This window comes from Coffea arabica, chromosome 1c (genome assembly GCF_036785885.1).
Source record: "Coffea arabica cultivar ET-39 chromosome 1c, Coffea Arabica ET-39 HiFi, whole genome shotgun sequence".
Taxonomy (NCBI): Eukaryota; Viridiplantae; Streptophyta; class Magnoliopsida; order Gentianales; family Rubiaceae; genus Coffea; species Coffea arabica.
In genome coordinates this window covers 43,472,940-43,489,238 of record NC_092310.1, presented here as the reverse complement: position 1 = coordinate 43,489,238, position 16,299 = coordinate 43,472,940, and the positions used below count along the sequence as shown (strand labels likewise).

The 16,299-nt window shown below is 35.4% G+C and overlaps 2 protein-coding genes and 1 long non-coding RNA gene across 5 annotated transcripts; 1 reads left to right on the top strand and 2 right to left on the bottom strand.

The window, feature by feature from the left end:
- Positions 1 to 5,609: 5,609 nt before the first annotated feature.
- On the bottom strand, positions 5,610 to 6,512 carry LOC113723957 (uncharacterized). The gene is made up of 2 exons (XR_003457136.2): positions 6,340 to 6,512; positions 5,610 to 6,114 (listed from the first exon to the last, which is right to left on the bottom strand). It is a non-coding gene; the product is annotated as an uncharacterized lncRNA (long non-coding RNA).
- Positions 6,513 to 7,549: 1,037 nt separating this feature from the next.
- On the top strand, positions 7,550 to 11,492 carry LOC113723940 (protein PATRONUS 2). 3 transcript variants are annotated; one of them, XM_027246901.2, is made up of 5 exons: positions 7,550 to 7,967; positions 8,777 to 8,881; positions 9,695 to 9,952; positions 10,865 to 10,899; positions 11,003 to 11,492. In XM_027246901.2, exons 2-5 carry the CDS (start codon positions 8,800 to 8,802, stop codon positions 11,201 to 11,203), a joined length of 576 nt encoding a protein of 191 aa, XP_027102702.1. In that variant the 5' UTR covers positions 7,550 to 7,967; positions 8,777 to 8,799; the 3' UTR covers positions 11,204 to 11,492. The 3 variants fall into 3 exon arrangements, with proteins under 3 accessions (XP_027102702.1, XP_027102709.1, XP_071925518.1); XM_027246908.2 differs by having other exon boundaries at positions 7,559 to 7,967; positions 8,788 to 8,881; XM_072069417.1 differs by having other exon boundaries at positions 7,561 to 7,967; positions 8,077 to 8,881.
- Positions 11,493 to 12,868: 1,376 nt separating this feature from the next.
- On the bottom strand, positions 12,869 to 14,907 carry LOC113723929 (premnaspirodiene oxygenase-like). Its single transcript, XM_072069331.1, has 2 exons — positions 13,830 to 14,907; positions 12,869 to 13,730 (listed from the first exon to the last, which is right to left on the bottom strand). Exons 1-2 carry the CDS (start codon positions 14,742 to 14,744, stop codon positions 13,104 to 13,106), a joined length of 1,542 nt encoding a protein of 513 aa, XP_071925432.1. The 5' UTR covers positions 14,745 to 14,907; the 3' UTR covers positions 12,869 to 13,103.
- Between the last annotated feature and the right edge of the window lie 1,392 nt (positions 14,908 to 16,299).

Sequence of the window (16,299 nt, the reverse complement as noted above, 5' to 3'; positions counted from 1 at the left end):
TTGTTTTGCTTTGTAGTTTCGGACACATTATGTAAGTTTCGAATGGATTGGCAATAAAATTTTGGAAATTTCTGACTTGGCCGAATCAATGTCACTCGCTATTTTTTTTTTTGACTCAATAACCCTAGACAAAACCCTAATGACTCACTGCTTCCACAGCCAAGTTACGGCAGCCTAACACACGGCACACAACACAACACAAGATGACGAGACACGAACCACAACACCCAAATGAAAGCAAAAACGGACAGGTTATGACACACACACAATGAATGACGCAACAAGAACCACAAATCAGAATTTTCAACTCAAGAACAAGAGTAAACAGGTGCAGACTTACTTGGACAGATTGTAGACAACCATGGATAGAAATTTTGACACAAACAACAAGAAAACAGATTTGAACAAGGCTTGGACAGATTAGCGACACATGGACAGAATTTTTTTTTGACTCCTACAAGAACAGAAACGACACCAAAGGAACACAATTAACGACACAAGGAACAAAAAGAGGGATATACGTGATACCTTCAACTAACTCTGATGCTAGTTGATACGAACGGCATCAACCTTGTGATGCAACCCGTACAAAAAGGCTAGGATCTAGAAGGCGATACTCACGTTGAAGACAAACGAACGTAGCGGAATCACGCTAAACCTGTTGATCACGTGGTCAACGAATCTCGGTATTGATAGAGGACGCCACAATCTAGCGCGGTCCTAGATTGATAAGCCAATTGAATACCAAAGAAAATGATTCTAAGATATTCAAGGATGCTTCAATGAAGCTTTGAGAGAACTCTCAAGTATTTTTATTAATCTCCAAAAACTAAGTCATTACAACCGAATTTCCTTTTTTAAATACTAAACTAGTAATAAAGACTAATGGGCCAAGCGACTCACTAATGTGGCCCACATGACCTAGCCCATTGACCCAAGAACTAACAATGAATAAAGTCCACACCACAAGTTAGTTGGATCTCTTTATTATACTCTACTAAACTAATAATGGGTCATGGACCCCTTAGCTGAATCATGGGTTTCTAATCTTCAGAGATGGTCGAAACTAAGATAACAAGCCTAGCTTCGTTGAGGCCCTTGATGGCCTTTGGCTCTCCACTGGATTCTCAGGCCGCATGAACCAATGTTTGTAGTGCCTCATTCAGTCTCTTCGCGCGAGCTCGTGTCATAGGCCTGAATGGCACCTTTACTTGCTCAACGTGGATAGCTCTATCGACCTCCTCATCAATATGTATGGTGAAGAAGCTCCTAATTTAAGAAATATTGCAATTAAAGTTCTAAGTCAAACTTGTACATCATCTGGCTATGAAAGAAATTGGAGTACGTGGTCTTTGATACATACAAAATTTCGAAATCGATTAACAATTGAGAAGTTGCGCAAGTTGGTATTCGTGCACTACAATATGTGACTTAGAGTGAAGAATTTGATGTGTAAAAATGACACTGATGATTTTTATGATCCAATTGATTCAAATCACATTTTTGATGAAAATGATATATTAGATGAGTGGGTCCGAAAAAATGAGCCGTCATTGATTCATGAAAATGATTTGAGTTGGTTGGATAAGGCCATTAGTGAAAGTGAAGGGAGAGAACAAAGTCATGATAATGATATGCCTTTGTTCCAATTCATAACTGGTATGAAATGAAGCATAAGGAGCGAGTATCTACGAGCAAAAGCAAGAGTACTGGGAAGAAAAGAGTTATATCAAAATCCATCTCATCTTCCTCTACCAACACTTCTGGCAGTGAAAAAGATAACAACAGTAATGATGATGATGATGGAGGGGCGAACATAAGACATTCTCAACCAAAAAATGTTTGTGGTAGTGGTAGTGGTAGTAACTATCATGATAGCCAATATATTGGTGGCATGTCATGGAGTCAAGGAGATGATAACTATTAAACTATTCAAGACACTGATCATGGTTATCATCTTGGTATAGAAGCACAGCTGCAATATTTGAGTAGAATAACTGAATTTTCGAGTGAAGGCGACTCTTCTTACAACTCAAATTCTAGGGGATATTCTGAATTTCATGAGCACATGCAAGATTTGAATATAGGTCATTCATATGGAGTCTATGATTCTGGTAAAAGTTTGGGTACTAGGTGGTCAGGACATGAATTTGAGCGATCATTTGCAGGCTTTACTACTTATTACTCTGAATACGGATCATATGGTGGACCTAGCCATCTTCAGAGGTCCACTAGTGTTTCTATTGGATCACTAGTGGATATTATAATCGGCCAACTGGAGTACATCATGACGAATCTGCATCTGATTCACGTAGCATTGGTTATTATGGACACAATTATGGTTCATCCAGTAGCACCAATGATAGTTTACATATTGAGGGTTCAGTTACTACCATAGAGGTGACGAATTTGGATCAAATTCACCACCATTGCCACATTTTAATCATGGTTCATCTAGTGCGTCATCAAACTTAAGAGATAAACAATATGGTTCAGATATTTCTTTCCATTCACATGAAGAAAATCAAATGCAAATGCCATATTCTTACTATAATAAGTCGGAACATGAGTATGATTTTGAGCCTCCTCGTCATTTTACATGGTACTAATGGTATGTAAACAAAATAAATATATATTTTTATTATATTTGATAGAATTTAAGAATTGTACATAATTCATTAATTTTAATATTTCAGTGATATTTTTATATTTTAGGAAATTGAGATCAATCATCTGGGCACTGCTGTGGATCAATATAGGATGAAAATATTTATTGAAAATATGGTGAAAATGATTGCTTCTTTATGTTTTTGCATTTCATAATATTATTTGATAGGTAGTTATTTATTTTTATTGTATTGAACTAAACACCACTACTTCCTTTGTGTATTGAGATTTGTATTGTATTATGTAAGATATGATGATTTTATTCTTATATATACTTTTTTATCTCATATAACATAGGATTAGAACGCACACTTGATTCTAAAATCATTTATTACTAATGCTATAGGCCTTTATGGTAATGACAGTATTATTTTATTTAATAATTAGTAACTATATATGATAATGTAGGTATTTAGTAAATTTAATTTGATAATTGTGCTTTTTATGGTATTTTCTATTTTTAGTAATTTTTTTAGATTTTTTGGAAATTTTTATATACTATAATGTGCGTATCACTCGATATTCAACCGATACGCCGTGATGGATGTGGAACAATCGAGATTACGATGCAACCGCGATCCGCGACGACGAACCATGATCAAACCCTAGAATTGCAGTGTGGAAAGAGTTAGTGACTTGATCACAGGCAAGAAATGGAACACCAACCTCATTCAATCCATTTTCTCTCAAGAAGGAACTGAAGAAATCATGATGATTCCCCTTAACATATAGGACAGGAATAACAGGTTTAATTGGAACCACAACACCAATGGAAATTATATCACCAAGTCAGGTCATGTACAAGACAGAATCAGGATAATTGACAAGTGCATGAAGGGTCAAATATTGGGTAGCACTAGAACAAGAAAGGATGATTCAAGACTCTGCACCAAGTTTGGGATCTGAACATTAAACACAAAGTGAAACATTTCCTGTGGAAATATCTTCATAACATTCAACCTACCAATGTGGAAGTGTATAGAAGAACATGCAAAGGAGATTATTGGTGCAAATGTTGTGAAGATGTGGAAACATTAGAGCACTTGTTGTTCCACTACAAAGCAAGAAAGGATGCCTAGAAGACTTTCCCAATAAAATGGGATGGTATCAAAGAACAATCTTGGAATTCCTGGAAGTGGTGGGAAGCACTGCAGGGAGTTAGAGAAAGAACTGAGGGTATTAGCCAAATAGAAGCCACAGTAAATCTTCTGGGCAATTGTGGAAGGCTAGGAATGCATGTAACTTCAGCAATGAAAGGTCTAATGCCAAACATATATCTAATAAGGCTATGGAGGAATGGCTCTAGTACAAACATCTGTTGATTACTGGAAAGATGGAAAAGGAAAGACCTAAACTAGAAATACAGAGGAATGCCACCATCAAAGAATTCTAGAATCAACATGCAACTCTTATCTTTACTGATGCAGCAATGGACAAGACAAGGAACAAAGGGGGTTTAGGTATTTTAATCAAAAACCATAATGGTAACCTTGTCACTGCTTGGGCCATCCCAACAAGACAAAAAGATGCTGCCATACTAAAAGTAGAGTCAATCAGGACAACAATGATTAAAGCCTTGGAGGAATGTTGGACATCCCTTCTTATTCACTCCGATTGTAAAGTTTTAGTGGTTAGAATTAATCATAGATGCACTGGAATCTCTCAATTAGATGCTTTGATAGATGATATTGTACATTTAGTAAGTCTTTTTGGCAATGCTCCTTCATATTTATTGGAAGGGAATGCAATCGCACTAGTCATGGTTTGCCAAAATGCCACTAACCTAATTGATGATTCTAGGTGGGAGGTATCCTTCCTTATGTGGCTTGTGAAAGAAACCCACAATGATATTCTAACTTTTGCCGGTAATATGCAATGGTAGTACTACTGTAACTACTTCTCATATATAAAATGATGACCTTTTGACAAAAGGAAAGAAAAAATCTCATGATACGTTTATGAAAGATAGAATGGTTTCTCCTTGTGTTGATAAAGTTGGCAAATAGGGAAATTTGGAAGAAGAAGACAAGGATTTGATAAGTGGTTTGTTTGGACTTTCTATAGAACTTATTGATCTTTATTTATTTTTTGAGATGCTAAACCTTTTGTTTTAGGTGAGAGTCTTTTGTTCACTCATGAAAATGTTTAAAACCATCTACTATTTGTTAAATCAGAGGAGATGACTGTTATTTTCTAAATCTCGAGGTGTATCGATAGTTTGGAATAAATGTAATTAAATCAACGCTTGATTTTGTATTGTGCTATAATTATTTTTCTCTTTTTGTTGTTGCTCTCTCTATATATATGAGAATCAAAACAATTATTATCCAAAAGAGGCACCCATGAAACATATGGGGAAGAAAGACCAGGTTAGTTTATTACTTTTATCATTTACTTGACTCAAATTATCCCGTACTTGTAAATTATAGACATGCAGTTTTAACTTTGGGATAATTTCAGAAACCTCCCTTGAAGTTTTTGATAGGATTAATTGGCACCAATTTTAAAAAAGTTTCACTTGTCTCCTTTACTTTAAACATTTTATAACATTTAAAATTCATTAAAAAATTCATAATTTCATTCAAAATTTACCGTTATATTGCTCTTTAGTACAAAACCTTTCTTTGGCTAGCTCTTTATATTATTAATATATAAAAATAAAGAAAGGAGGAAGACTAGACTAGGGGTGTCAACGAATCGAATCGAGCTCGAATACTAGTTTGATTGAGTTCGAGCTCGATAATATGCTTAAGGCTCGAGATCGACGAATCTTAATTTTAATGCTCGAATTCGATTCGTAAGAAATTTGTGAGGTTTGAACTCGTGTTCGAAATTACTCGAATTGCGTTTGAGCTCGAGCTTGAGATCTTTGAGCTCGAGTTCGGGCTCGAACCATTAAACATTGTGCTAAGGCATATCATTGAACAAAGTAAACACATGAATGGGAAAAAACAGAAATCTTGCCATATCCAAGGAGGACATTGTTGAGAGATGCAAAAACGGCACAAGCAAAAACAAACTTCCTTGTAGTCTTTCTCCTATTCTCCAATTCCACCTGATGATGTAAATCATCATCACCACCATCAGTCAATTGAGAATCCATTCTTTTGTACTTATTCTTAGTGCCCAAAGGCAGCACTGACATTTCCATATCCCTTCCAAATACTCCATTCCCATTGATAATGTTACCTTCATGGGATCCCATTTTTGAGATCCAATGGAAACCAAACAACACAAGAAAATCTAATACCAATCCAAGATTTTTACAGGGGCGGGTTTCTTGCTCCTTGTAGGAATTGTACACAGCTCCCCAGTGCAAAAGGAGCAAAACCCACATGAGCAAGGGTGCAAGGACAGATGATCTCGGTAAAATTGGATCCAGATCTGAATCTAGTGCTTGTTAGAAAAGAGATGACTTGGGCCAGTGGACCATTCTTAGTCTCCTTTCTGTCATATAAGCAAAGGAGGAGGAAAGAAAAAATAGAAGACACATTTAGTTTAGTACCCGTTGAAATGGTAAAATTTACTCCATCTTAGGACCTTGACCTTTCTCATTCATCAATTTTCAAGAATGGAATCTCGGAAGCTTGGAGGTTGGAGCGATTGATGTTAGAACAATTGGGCCAGTGTTAGATCCAGCGACGGATACACCAGTAGAAAAAATATCCATACCTGGTTTTTGTGGAGATCGTCTGACGAATCACCGGCGATAGATTCAACGACAGATACACCAGCAGACTTCACATTAGATGACACCGTCTTGATACAAGTTTGGTTAGGCAGTGAAGCTCTCGATTCGTTGAACTTGAAAGAAAGAAGACGGCGGAGTGGCGGACAAGATTGGAAGTGCTTGACCTAATTAGAATCTAAATTGTGAATTTCTTTTTTTGTTTTAAGAATTATCTGGAAAGACAAGAATACCCCTATTATATTTTGAATTTTAATAGGTAAAACGTGTAATTAAGCTTACAACTATATATATATATATAAGTAATTTTATAAATATAAAAATTATATATATTTAAATATACCTTAAACTCGAAAAGCTCACGAGCTTATCGAGCATAACATTTTTATGCTCGAATTTGATTCGTTGGAATATTCGAATAGTTCGAGCTCGACTCGAGATCGATTTAATCGAACTCGAATCGAGCATTTGAACGAACTGCTCGCGAACTATTCGCGAGCAGCTCGATTCGTTGACACCCTAGTTCGCGAGCAGCTCGATTCGTTGACACCCCTAGACTAGACCAAAACCTCCAATACATGGTGATGAAAAAAGTCAAATAAAAGAGGAGTACTACTCTTTAATATTTACATAATAATTTAAAAAAATTGAATATATTAATAATTTAAAAACAAAATCCAAAAGCAAGAAGGCTTAATTCTAATGGGTCAAAATACAGTGTGCTTTTTAAAATATAAAGAATTAATATTTTGAAGTTTATTTAAAGTTTTCGCAAGCTACAAAAATGTTATTTTCTTTACAGTAAAGTGTGTTAAGTTAATTTAAGAAGTTTTATAAATTGTTTACCTTTTTTTTCGAATTTTTTTAGTTTTTTTTTGTCTAGATCAATGTCTTGAAAATTAAAAAAAGAAATGCAGAAGATATATAATCATTTTGTGATGTTTTCAAGTCAGTACAAAAGGTTATTTTCATTATTATAAAAATATTTCAAGTTATTTTTACAAGTATTGTAAATTATTTATAATATTAAATATGTTAATATTTCTTGCCTAAACTAATGACATAAATAAACAATTAAATGGTTCCTTTTCCAATTTCAATTAAAGAACCAGAACAATCAAGTGTATAAAAGTTAAGAGATAAAGTTAACGTGTTATGTCAATTAAGAGTCTTAGGGAAAGGATAAATTTAGAATGAGATTATATGCTTTCAAAATGAGGGTTTTTAATATTATATTTTAAAATAGATTGCAAAAGTAAAAAAAAAAAAGTCACCTTAGAGGAGGGGAGACAAGCGAGAATTTTCAAAATCTTAAAAGCGCCAATTGATATTGTCACAAACCCAGGGGAGTTTGGCTTTCATTCTTCTTCCCTACTTCTCTCCAAATTTCAACGCCACCACCCGTGCGGCTGTGCATATGATATGAAAGCGAAAGCCTCCTCGTCTTCTTTGCCCTTTTAGTTATCCTTCTCCTTCTCTTGAATCTCTGCCACCCACTTGCTGTTTCGTGAAGAGTCTTCAAAGAGAGAATTTTGGGTTAAAGATTGATTTGTTACGGCTGTCTTTCTGTGCAATTTCTCATAAATATTGATTTCCGTGCAATTTGTTACGGGTAAGTCTTTTTATTTGCTAATTTGTTTATACCTTAAAAGTCTCTGAAAATCATGGCGAAAGCCTCAGTTCATGGATATCTGATGAGTCAATACGGGTTGACTCGGTAGACTAGGCCATTCTTTTGGGTCCCGGAGTCGACTCGGCCCGAATCTACTGAGTCTAAATGAGTTTCCACCGATTCTACCGTCTCCGGAATATTGCGGACCTGTCGCGGAACGGAAGCTGAAATTCTCGTGACGACTCGGCCGGGTCGACTGGGACAGGGACTCGGCCGAATCTTTGAACCAATGAATCTTTGGATTATCAAACTTTTTAGAGAATCAAAAGAGATTGCACTTTAAGTCTTTCCGTTGTATCATTCATCTGATATCAATTCTCTCTGAATGTGTTAATTGAAGTATCTATGTTCTCCTTATGGTTACTCTTCTATTACCACTATCTGTTGCCGGTGAAATATCATGTTTCTTCCTTTAGGTTTTCATGGTTTTGATTTCTCAATTTGTTTTATTTGAAATTGGTTTTATCTTTTCTATGTGCTGGCATGATTTATGGACATAGTAGTCCATATTTTAGTTGCTTCATTTGTATTCAGAAACTAGCGATTGGATTACACAAAAATCTTTCAGCTTATTTTTATAGGGTTCTAGCTCACAGAACATTGCAAATTGCAGAATTTGCAAGATTATCGAAACTAATCTTTATATGCCAATTGGCTTCTTTTAATAGTATTGCCAAGAATATCCACAAGGAAGTAGATTTCTCTTTCTGTGTAGTATTAGAGCTACGTGTGATAATTTTGTACTGCAGAACAATTTTAGCTTAGCTGTCAGATGCAACAGAGAAGCATGGCAAGACAGTTAACTCAGAAGCAGTTGATCCCGCAAGATGAGAATTTAAATTTTCTAAGGAAAGGTAGAATTCCTTTCATTTGTATATCTACCCTTCTTCAGTAAGAGATAAGTTTCGGTTGAAAGAATCTTGTTGATAAGCTTCAGCATTGAGCAGTCTAATAGTGTAAAAACAGATGATGCTTAGGAGGGGATTGAGTCTGTCTTTTCATGAGCAGCATAAAGTTGAGCTTTTTTACATGGACACTTGATCCGAACCACAGTTAGCCATACCTACGTGATATGATTTTGTATGAGATGTGTATAGGATCTGGTCAAAGATTGGCTTGGTGCACGGATGTGCTTTGACTCAATATGGGGTTCTTGGACCCTAGTCGTCCCTACTTAGAACAACTTGAGAGCTTAATGATAATTTTATAGCTCACTCATAGTATAAGAACTAATGGATGACACTATAGTACTGCATGTTTTTGTGTTTCTTCCCAAGTGTGTGTCATTTCGGTTCATTAAACAACCTATTAGCTATAACAACCGCGTTATATATCACAGTAGATAGAGAATGCTTTCTCTGCTATGTCTGTGTGTGTAACAACAATAATTTGTTCTGAATCATATGCATGAACCATTGTATTATCTTTCAGCAGTATACCGGTATCCTGTATTTTAGGAGATCAGCGGACTTGACACCTGGATACATGCTCTTGCCCGATGCTGAAGCCATAGTCCACGCACCATAGGAAATTACAATTGAAATTTTAATCATTGCAGTTTAAGATCTTTGGACATTAAATCTTCCGCATTTTGTAAATGTAGGTGACGGTGTAGCTATTTCAGACCAGGCTATTTTAATACTCAATCGAATTAAATTATTTTGTAGGGTCTGTTAAGGGTAAATCAACTGGCTTCAAACTGGAAAAAAAGAAAATTGGTACAGGGTTTGGGAATCGTAAAGCCCTCGGTGACATTACAAACAAGTCATCTGTTCATCATGAAGCATCATTGAAGAGAAAAAGTACACCAAAAGAAGAGCCTAACATGTCAGAGGAGATGTTTCTGCATGATCATAAAAAGTGCATTGAGTCTCAGAAGGCAGCCATGAGAGCATCTTTCTGGGACACGCTGTTGCCAGGATGTGGTAAGTTTCATAGTTTGACTTGTCTAATTGTGATATCTTTCACATGACTACTTTATGCAACACAAATGTACTGCCACTTAATCAAATCAATTCCTTTATGGTGTTAGATTAATATTTTGATTGGTAAAAATCAGCAAGTGTAAATCTGATGTTGTCAATAATTGGATTGGCATACTGGTGAGTGGCACATGTAAATGGCCCTTGGAGACTAGAATTTTTCGTCCACAGCACTGTAATGTACATTATCTATTGGCTGTTAAGGATGTCTTCAATCAGATAAAATTTGAACAAAAGGTTGGTGAAAACTATATGCTGGACATTTATTATATGATTTACGGTCTCAAATGGGGGAGGTTATGGCTGAAATTGGTTGCTACCTTTTGGTTGACAGAAGTTAATGTCGGGCAACAGTTTTGGATATTATTGTTAGAACCATGCAGCTGAAGAAAGCATCCATCTTATGTTTCTAATTTTGCATACCCCTGCATGGAGCCGGTAGTTAGGCAGATAAAATATGAAATATGAATGACTCTTTACCCCTGAAAGTGAAGCTGCTTAACATAACTGGCTTTCCGTACAAGTAAGAGATGGATTTAGCTGAATTACAAGTAGTGAAAAGCTGTTTACTGTTCATGATTCCCTTTCTTAATTTGTTGACAGGTTCTAAAAAAAAGCCCCATCCCAGTCTTCTTGCCAAAATTTAGCTGATAACATGCTTTATTGTACCTTTTGCCAGTGAAACCCGGACATTATGTTGAATGAGATGTCCTAGACTTGCCTAATAAGTCAACCTCTCAGGCGTTATAATACTGTCTTTATTAGTGAATGGAACACAAGTATATTCATTTTGTTGCTATATGTGATAAGAGTCACATTTTTCTGGATATGTTGATAGTATTATCTCTGATGCAGTTCCCCACGAAACTCGGAAGATCAAATCTACAAAGGTAATGGTCCTTCATCTTTCTCAGTTACACTACCGTATGGACTGAATCCCAATGGTTAAAGCATTTGACACATATCAATTTTATCTTTGTGCTTGAGGTCCAGAGTGAAATTGATACAGACAGTGAATGCTCTCATCCAGAACCAGTAGAGATCCCCATGTCTGATTACTCTGATCTTTTTCAGAGTTCAACATTTCCATCCTCTCCTAGTCAAATATGGTTGGACTCTCCACCCTGGTCTCCATCTGAATGGGATTTTGGGCCAGTGGAATTCAAGCTGAAAGAAGACAGTAGTGATCCTTAAATCTAGAGCATGTTCATGATACTGTTCCCAATTTCTCTATCAGAAAGCATCTTCTAGTGGGTAGAATCAGAGAACTTTCTATCTTCCTGTTCTTAAATTCTAGGAAGCAGGTTTATTTACAGCAGATGATGAAGGTCGAGCTGAATGTGAACCAATATTGAAGTCGAATTTTGATTAGCATGAAGATAGAAAGTTCATTCAGGATTCACACTTTTCATTCTTTGTTTACATTAGAGAAAAATAGGTAATTCTATTGCTTTAATGATAAATCTTTCATGAGTTAACCGTCCTTTATGTTTGGTTATGGATGTTTCATCTAGAATCGCTTCGGTAAACAATGTCATGGAGAACCGAAGCTGCGAAATATCGACAAATGCAGATATTTTTTCCTTTTATTTTGTGTATATCTTTTGTTTGAAGTTCTTTCATTTTTTGCATGTATCGCATTTTTTTTCCTTTTTTCTGGTTGATGTTTTCTTTTTTATTTGAAGTTTTTTCTTTCTTGAATTGTGAATTTTTTGGTTTTTTAATTTTTCTTTTGTTCGTTTTATGAAGAAATTGTTGTCTCCAATTTTTCACAAACTCACATTCTCTATATGAGTTGGGAGGAGAATAATTAAAATTAAGGTTTCAAAAATTTGACAGATTGGAGTAGGGATCTGGTAAGGTGATGATATCATATGATGGAGACGTTACTGATTCTGTGATGGGGATGATATTTTAGAAATAATAAATTGGTGAGCCGGTTATTTGAACCGGTTGAATCGGGAACGGTCAGAAGAACCATTTATACTGCTGGGTCGCTTGCTGGGTTAAGTCCAGAAAAAAACCAAAGCTTTGTTTGTTTGTTTGTTTGTTTTTTTTTTTTCTTGGCGGTCCAAAACATCCAAAGTTTAAGAATATATGAATAAATATATGGTCAAATTACCTTAACGGCCCTTGAATTTTTCAAATTGTATACTTTGGACCCCAACTGTTGAACTTAATTAAAGTGTATGTTTTTCGCTCTCTTGCCAGTTTTAGGTGTCTAGGCTGACCAAAAGAGCAATAGGACCAGTGAACAAGCCAAAATAAAAGTTTTTTTTTCCAGTATAGTAAAATGGAAGAGCCCCAATTTGGAGTTTCTTGATTGAGCACAAATTAGACTTTGGTAAATTATGTAACTGGACACCTTTTAACAGAACTGTTTACTGCAACAACAATAATGGAAAATTTGACATCAATTGGGCCTTGAAATAGCTAGTAACAGTCGAGGTAGTGCTTAGTTCTGCCATGGAAATTTGCAAATATTTGTGCCGAATTTCTAATCAATTTGAACTTTTCATACTTCACAAGATAATTTGCATAAAATTCTATATATTTGGTGAAAGAATTTTTATACCAATGGTAGAATTACTGTCTTTTGACTTTACACCTACTCTCATCTAGCAAGATTCATTGAAGTCAAGGCTGAATTTGCAATCTGTGCAAAATAGAATCCATGGGTGTATTTTGGTCAAATTTCAATAGTTGCATAGTGATTGGCTGTCTCTGAAAATTGCTGGAGGTAAAAGAAGATTAAAACTATAAACTAATCTTTTGTTTAATGATAGCGTATACACTACCAGGCAGGTTCTTTCACTTTTTACAACTAAAATTTATGGATTGGCTAAAAACATATACAAATTGGATAAAAAGCTGTTCTTCTAAAATTGAGTAGCAATGTGATACAATTAATAGTTGAGGACCCAAAAGTATAGAAATTTAACAGTTCAAGTGCCAATTAGATAATTTGCTAAAATGGCATATCAATTGAAGAACTAGGCATTGCTTATTTAGTGTCTTAATATCCTCAAAGCTTTCAACAATTTTTGATCACATCCCCCTTTGGCCCTGAAAGAAGTGCTGCACGTATAACTGTTTATTCCAAATCAGTGGAAGGATCATACAAGGAAGGGACCAAATAAAGGTTATTTTTCCTTGTTGCTGTTATTCCATTATTCTCTAACATGTCCAATTCTCTTGACTTCATACCATCCGGGAGTCTCCAGTTGAAATGACAAAGCAGTAGAGCCAATGGAAGCTCAACATTGGCCAAAGCAAATGACATTCCTGGGCAAATCCTCCTTCCTGCACCAAATGGCACAAACTCAAAGTGATTTCCTGTGAAATCAACCGGGTTGTTATCAAATCTCTCTGGTACAAAGCTCTCCGGATCACTCCAATGCTCTGGATCCCTTCCAATTGCCCAGAAATTAATCATGACCTTTGTTTTGATTGGTATAGTATATCCATTCAGTTCACATTGCTCCCTGCATTCTCTAGGCAGGAGCAAAGGGAAAGGAGGGTGTAGTCTTAGAGTTTCTTTGATCACTAACTTCAGGTATCTCAATCCTTGAACATCAGCCTCATCTATGTTCTGCTTTCCCTTGAAGGATTGCCTGATTTCTCTCTGCGCCTTGGCCATCACATCTGGATTTCTGATCATCTCTGACATAGCCCATTCAACGGTTGAAGACGAAGTTTCAGTTCCAGCAGCAAACATATCCTGCATTAGTAATGCAACATTGTTCATTATAGTAATAACTTAGTACCCAAAGAAAGTAAGCAGAGAAGGAAAGAATTCAGGGTCCGTAGTATGACTTACAAAGATGATAGCTTTGATATTGTTATTGGTGATTGGAAACTGAAGGTTCCCACTATCTCTAATTCGCAGTAGAACATCAATAAGATCTTCTTGATTAGAATCAGCAACCAACTTCTTGTTCCTAGTCTGGTTCTTGATGTGCTCCTCGATTAACTTTTCAAATATACTGTCCATTTTGTGGTGGATCTTTAGCAATTTAGGCTTCATTCCAGTCAGGACATGAAGAATTTTGTAAGAAGGAAACAGATCAGCAATATCAAAACCTCCTGCTAAAGCTGCCACTTGCTTCATTAATTGTACGAATTCGTATTGATCTTCTTTGGAAACTTGACCAAATGCTGCTCTACAGACCATGGAACTTGCATATGAGAAAACTTGTTCAGTTAAATTCACCTTCTTACCTGCTAAAGGCCTTATTGCTTCAACCAGGTGCAAAACCTCATCCTGCCTAATATTTTCGAAGGACCGGACACTTTTGGCACTAAGAAGCTCCAATACGCTAATTTTTCGCATTTGTCTCCAATAATCACCATAGGGCGAAAATGCAATATCTTTAGTATCATAGCAGATGATCTTGAACGCAAGAAGTTCAGGCCTGGTCGCGAAAGAAAGATCGTGCGTTTTCATGATCTCTTTCGCTAAGTTTGGTGATGTAACAATGATGAGTGAAACTTCACCAAGCTGCAGATGCATCAGGGATCCATATTTTTGAGCTAAGTTTTTCAGGCAGCGATGTGGAAGTGAACCTATCAAATGATGCATACATCCAATAAATGGCAGCTTCCATGGACCTGGAGGCAATTTCTGGATGGTTTTGGTTTTCTGGGATCTTTTCAATTCTTTGATTAGAGTCAAGAGAATGGCTGCAACCAAGAAGCAAGGGATGAAATTTGAGGTGATACTCTGAAGCTTCATTGATTGGTGATGGATGAGTATTCTTTCCTCTGAATTTGTCTCTGTCTCCACATCGCAAGGTTATAAAAAAAATCTATCATTGTGGTGGTTGTAAATATAATGGATTTGAATTTAAGTGTGTTAAAGGCACCAACTCAAGCATTCACCGGTTCAAGAGAGTTTTAGGAGATTCATGCTTCATTTTGAAAGGAGTTTTAATTAGGCATTAAACTGAAAAAACAAGTTATGGGCCTTTAAACCGTTAAGTAATTTGTGCTATTTAGATTTTTTTTGTGTTTCAGTTTTAGGTGACTTTTCGGCTTGGAAATTATTGTTTAGGGTTTTATACTCTTTTTCTTTTATATACTGAATCACGTAAAATTTCGTATTTTTTTGTTTGATTTATTTGATTTGTTATTATTTTTATTGGATTGTTAAGAACCATATTATTTTCGTTACTAATTTTCTGAAACTAAATTTTACAGTACCTATATAATAAAAGTAAATCTTGTATATATTACACAAAATATAATCATATGATAGAAATAAATTTTATACACACTATCACACTATCACAGCCTGATACATTCTAATGATTGAGTCCTCGTAAACCTAATTAATTCATTGGGTCACAATTCCCAATCTCTTGTCAGTTGCAGAAAGTCGTGGTTGGTTTCTTTATATTATTCTATTATCCTCTGTCAGAGTAGATCAAATTGCTCAAGCCACGAAAATCGACAAGGAATGGTTCAAGTCAAAATAATTTAACATCAAGTTGTCAAGTGGCCAACAGAGTTCACCCGCCCGCCGCCGGGGGGGGGGGGGGGGGGGGGGGGGTTTAAAAAGTAAATATATAAAAAAATATATATAATTATATAATATATAATTTAATTAATTATAAACTTATAATAATAATAATATTAGTTATATGTATTATATAATATTTATTAATATATATAATATAATTAATATTATTAATTATACTAATAATTATATATATATACTAATACAAATTATTAATTGATTATACTAAATTTACTAATATATTTATATTAAATCTCTAATTACACTTAATACAATAATATTTTTTCTTAAAAAAAGTACAAGCACAATAATGAATTAGTGATTGTATTTGTGTCAAAAGTGAAAATTTGACTACTTTAGTTATATTTATTTCATCATGTTGGATTGTATTCAAATAATTTTTATTTGATTGTTTTTATAAATTTCAATTATAAAATTACAATGAATAATAATTTAATGATGTATTAATATTTTAGTACTTGATTATTTATTAAAATTTAATCATAATAAAATTATATAATAAATTTTTATTAGTCCCGTGAGAACACTCCGGGAGAAGTGGGACGGGGGGAGCGGGGGACGGGGGATGGGGCGAGGGCAGGGAAGTTTGTAGGCAGTGGGGCGGGGGATGGGGGAGGGGTCCCCCTCCCCGTTGCCATCCCTAGTTGTTTCATTTGCAACCTCCGCTGTTTTTGAGAAGGAAAATGACTCTGGCCGATAGTATGCATCGGACAAAAATGGCCAACAGACAAGGCACTTTTGAAAAGGCAAC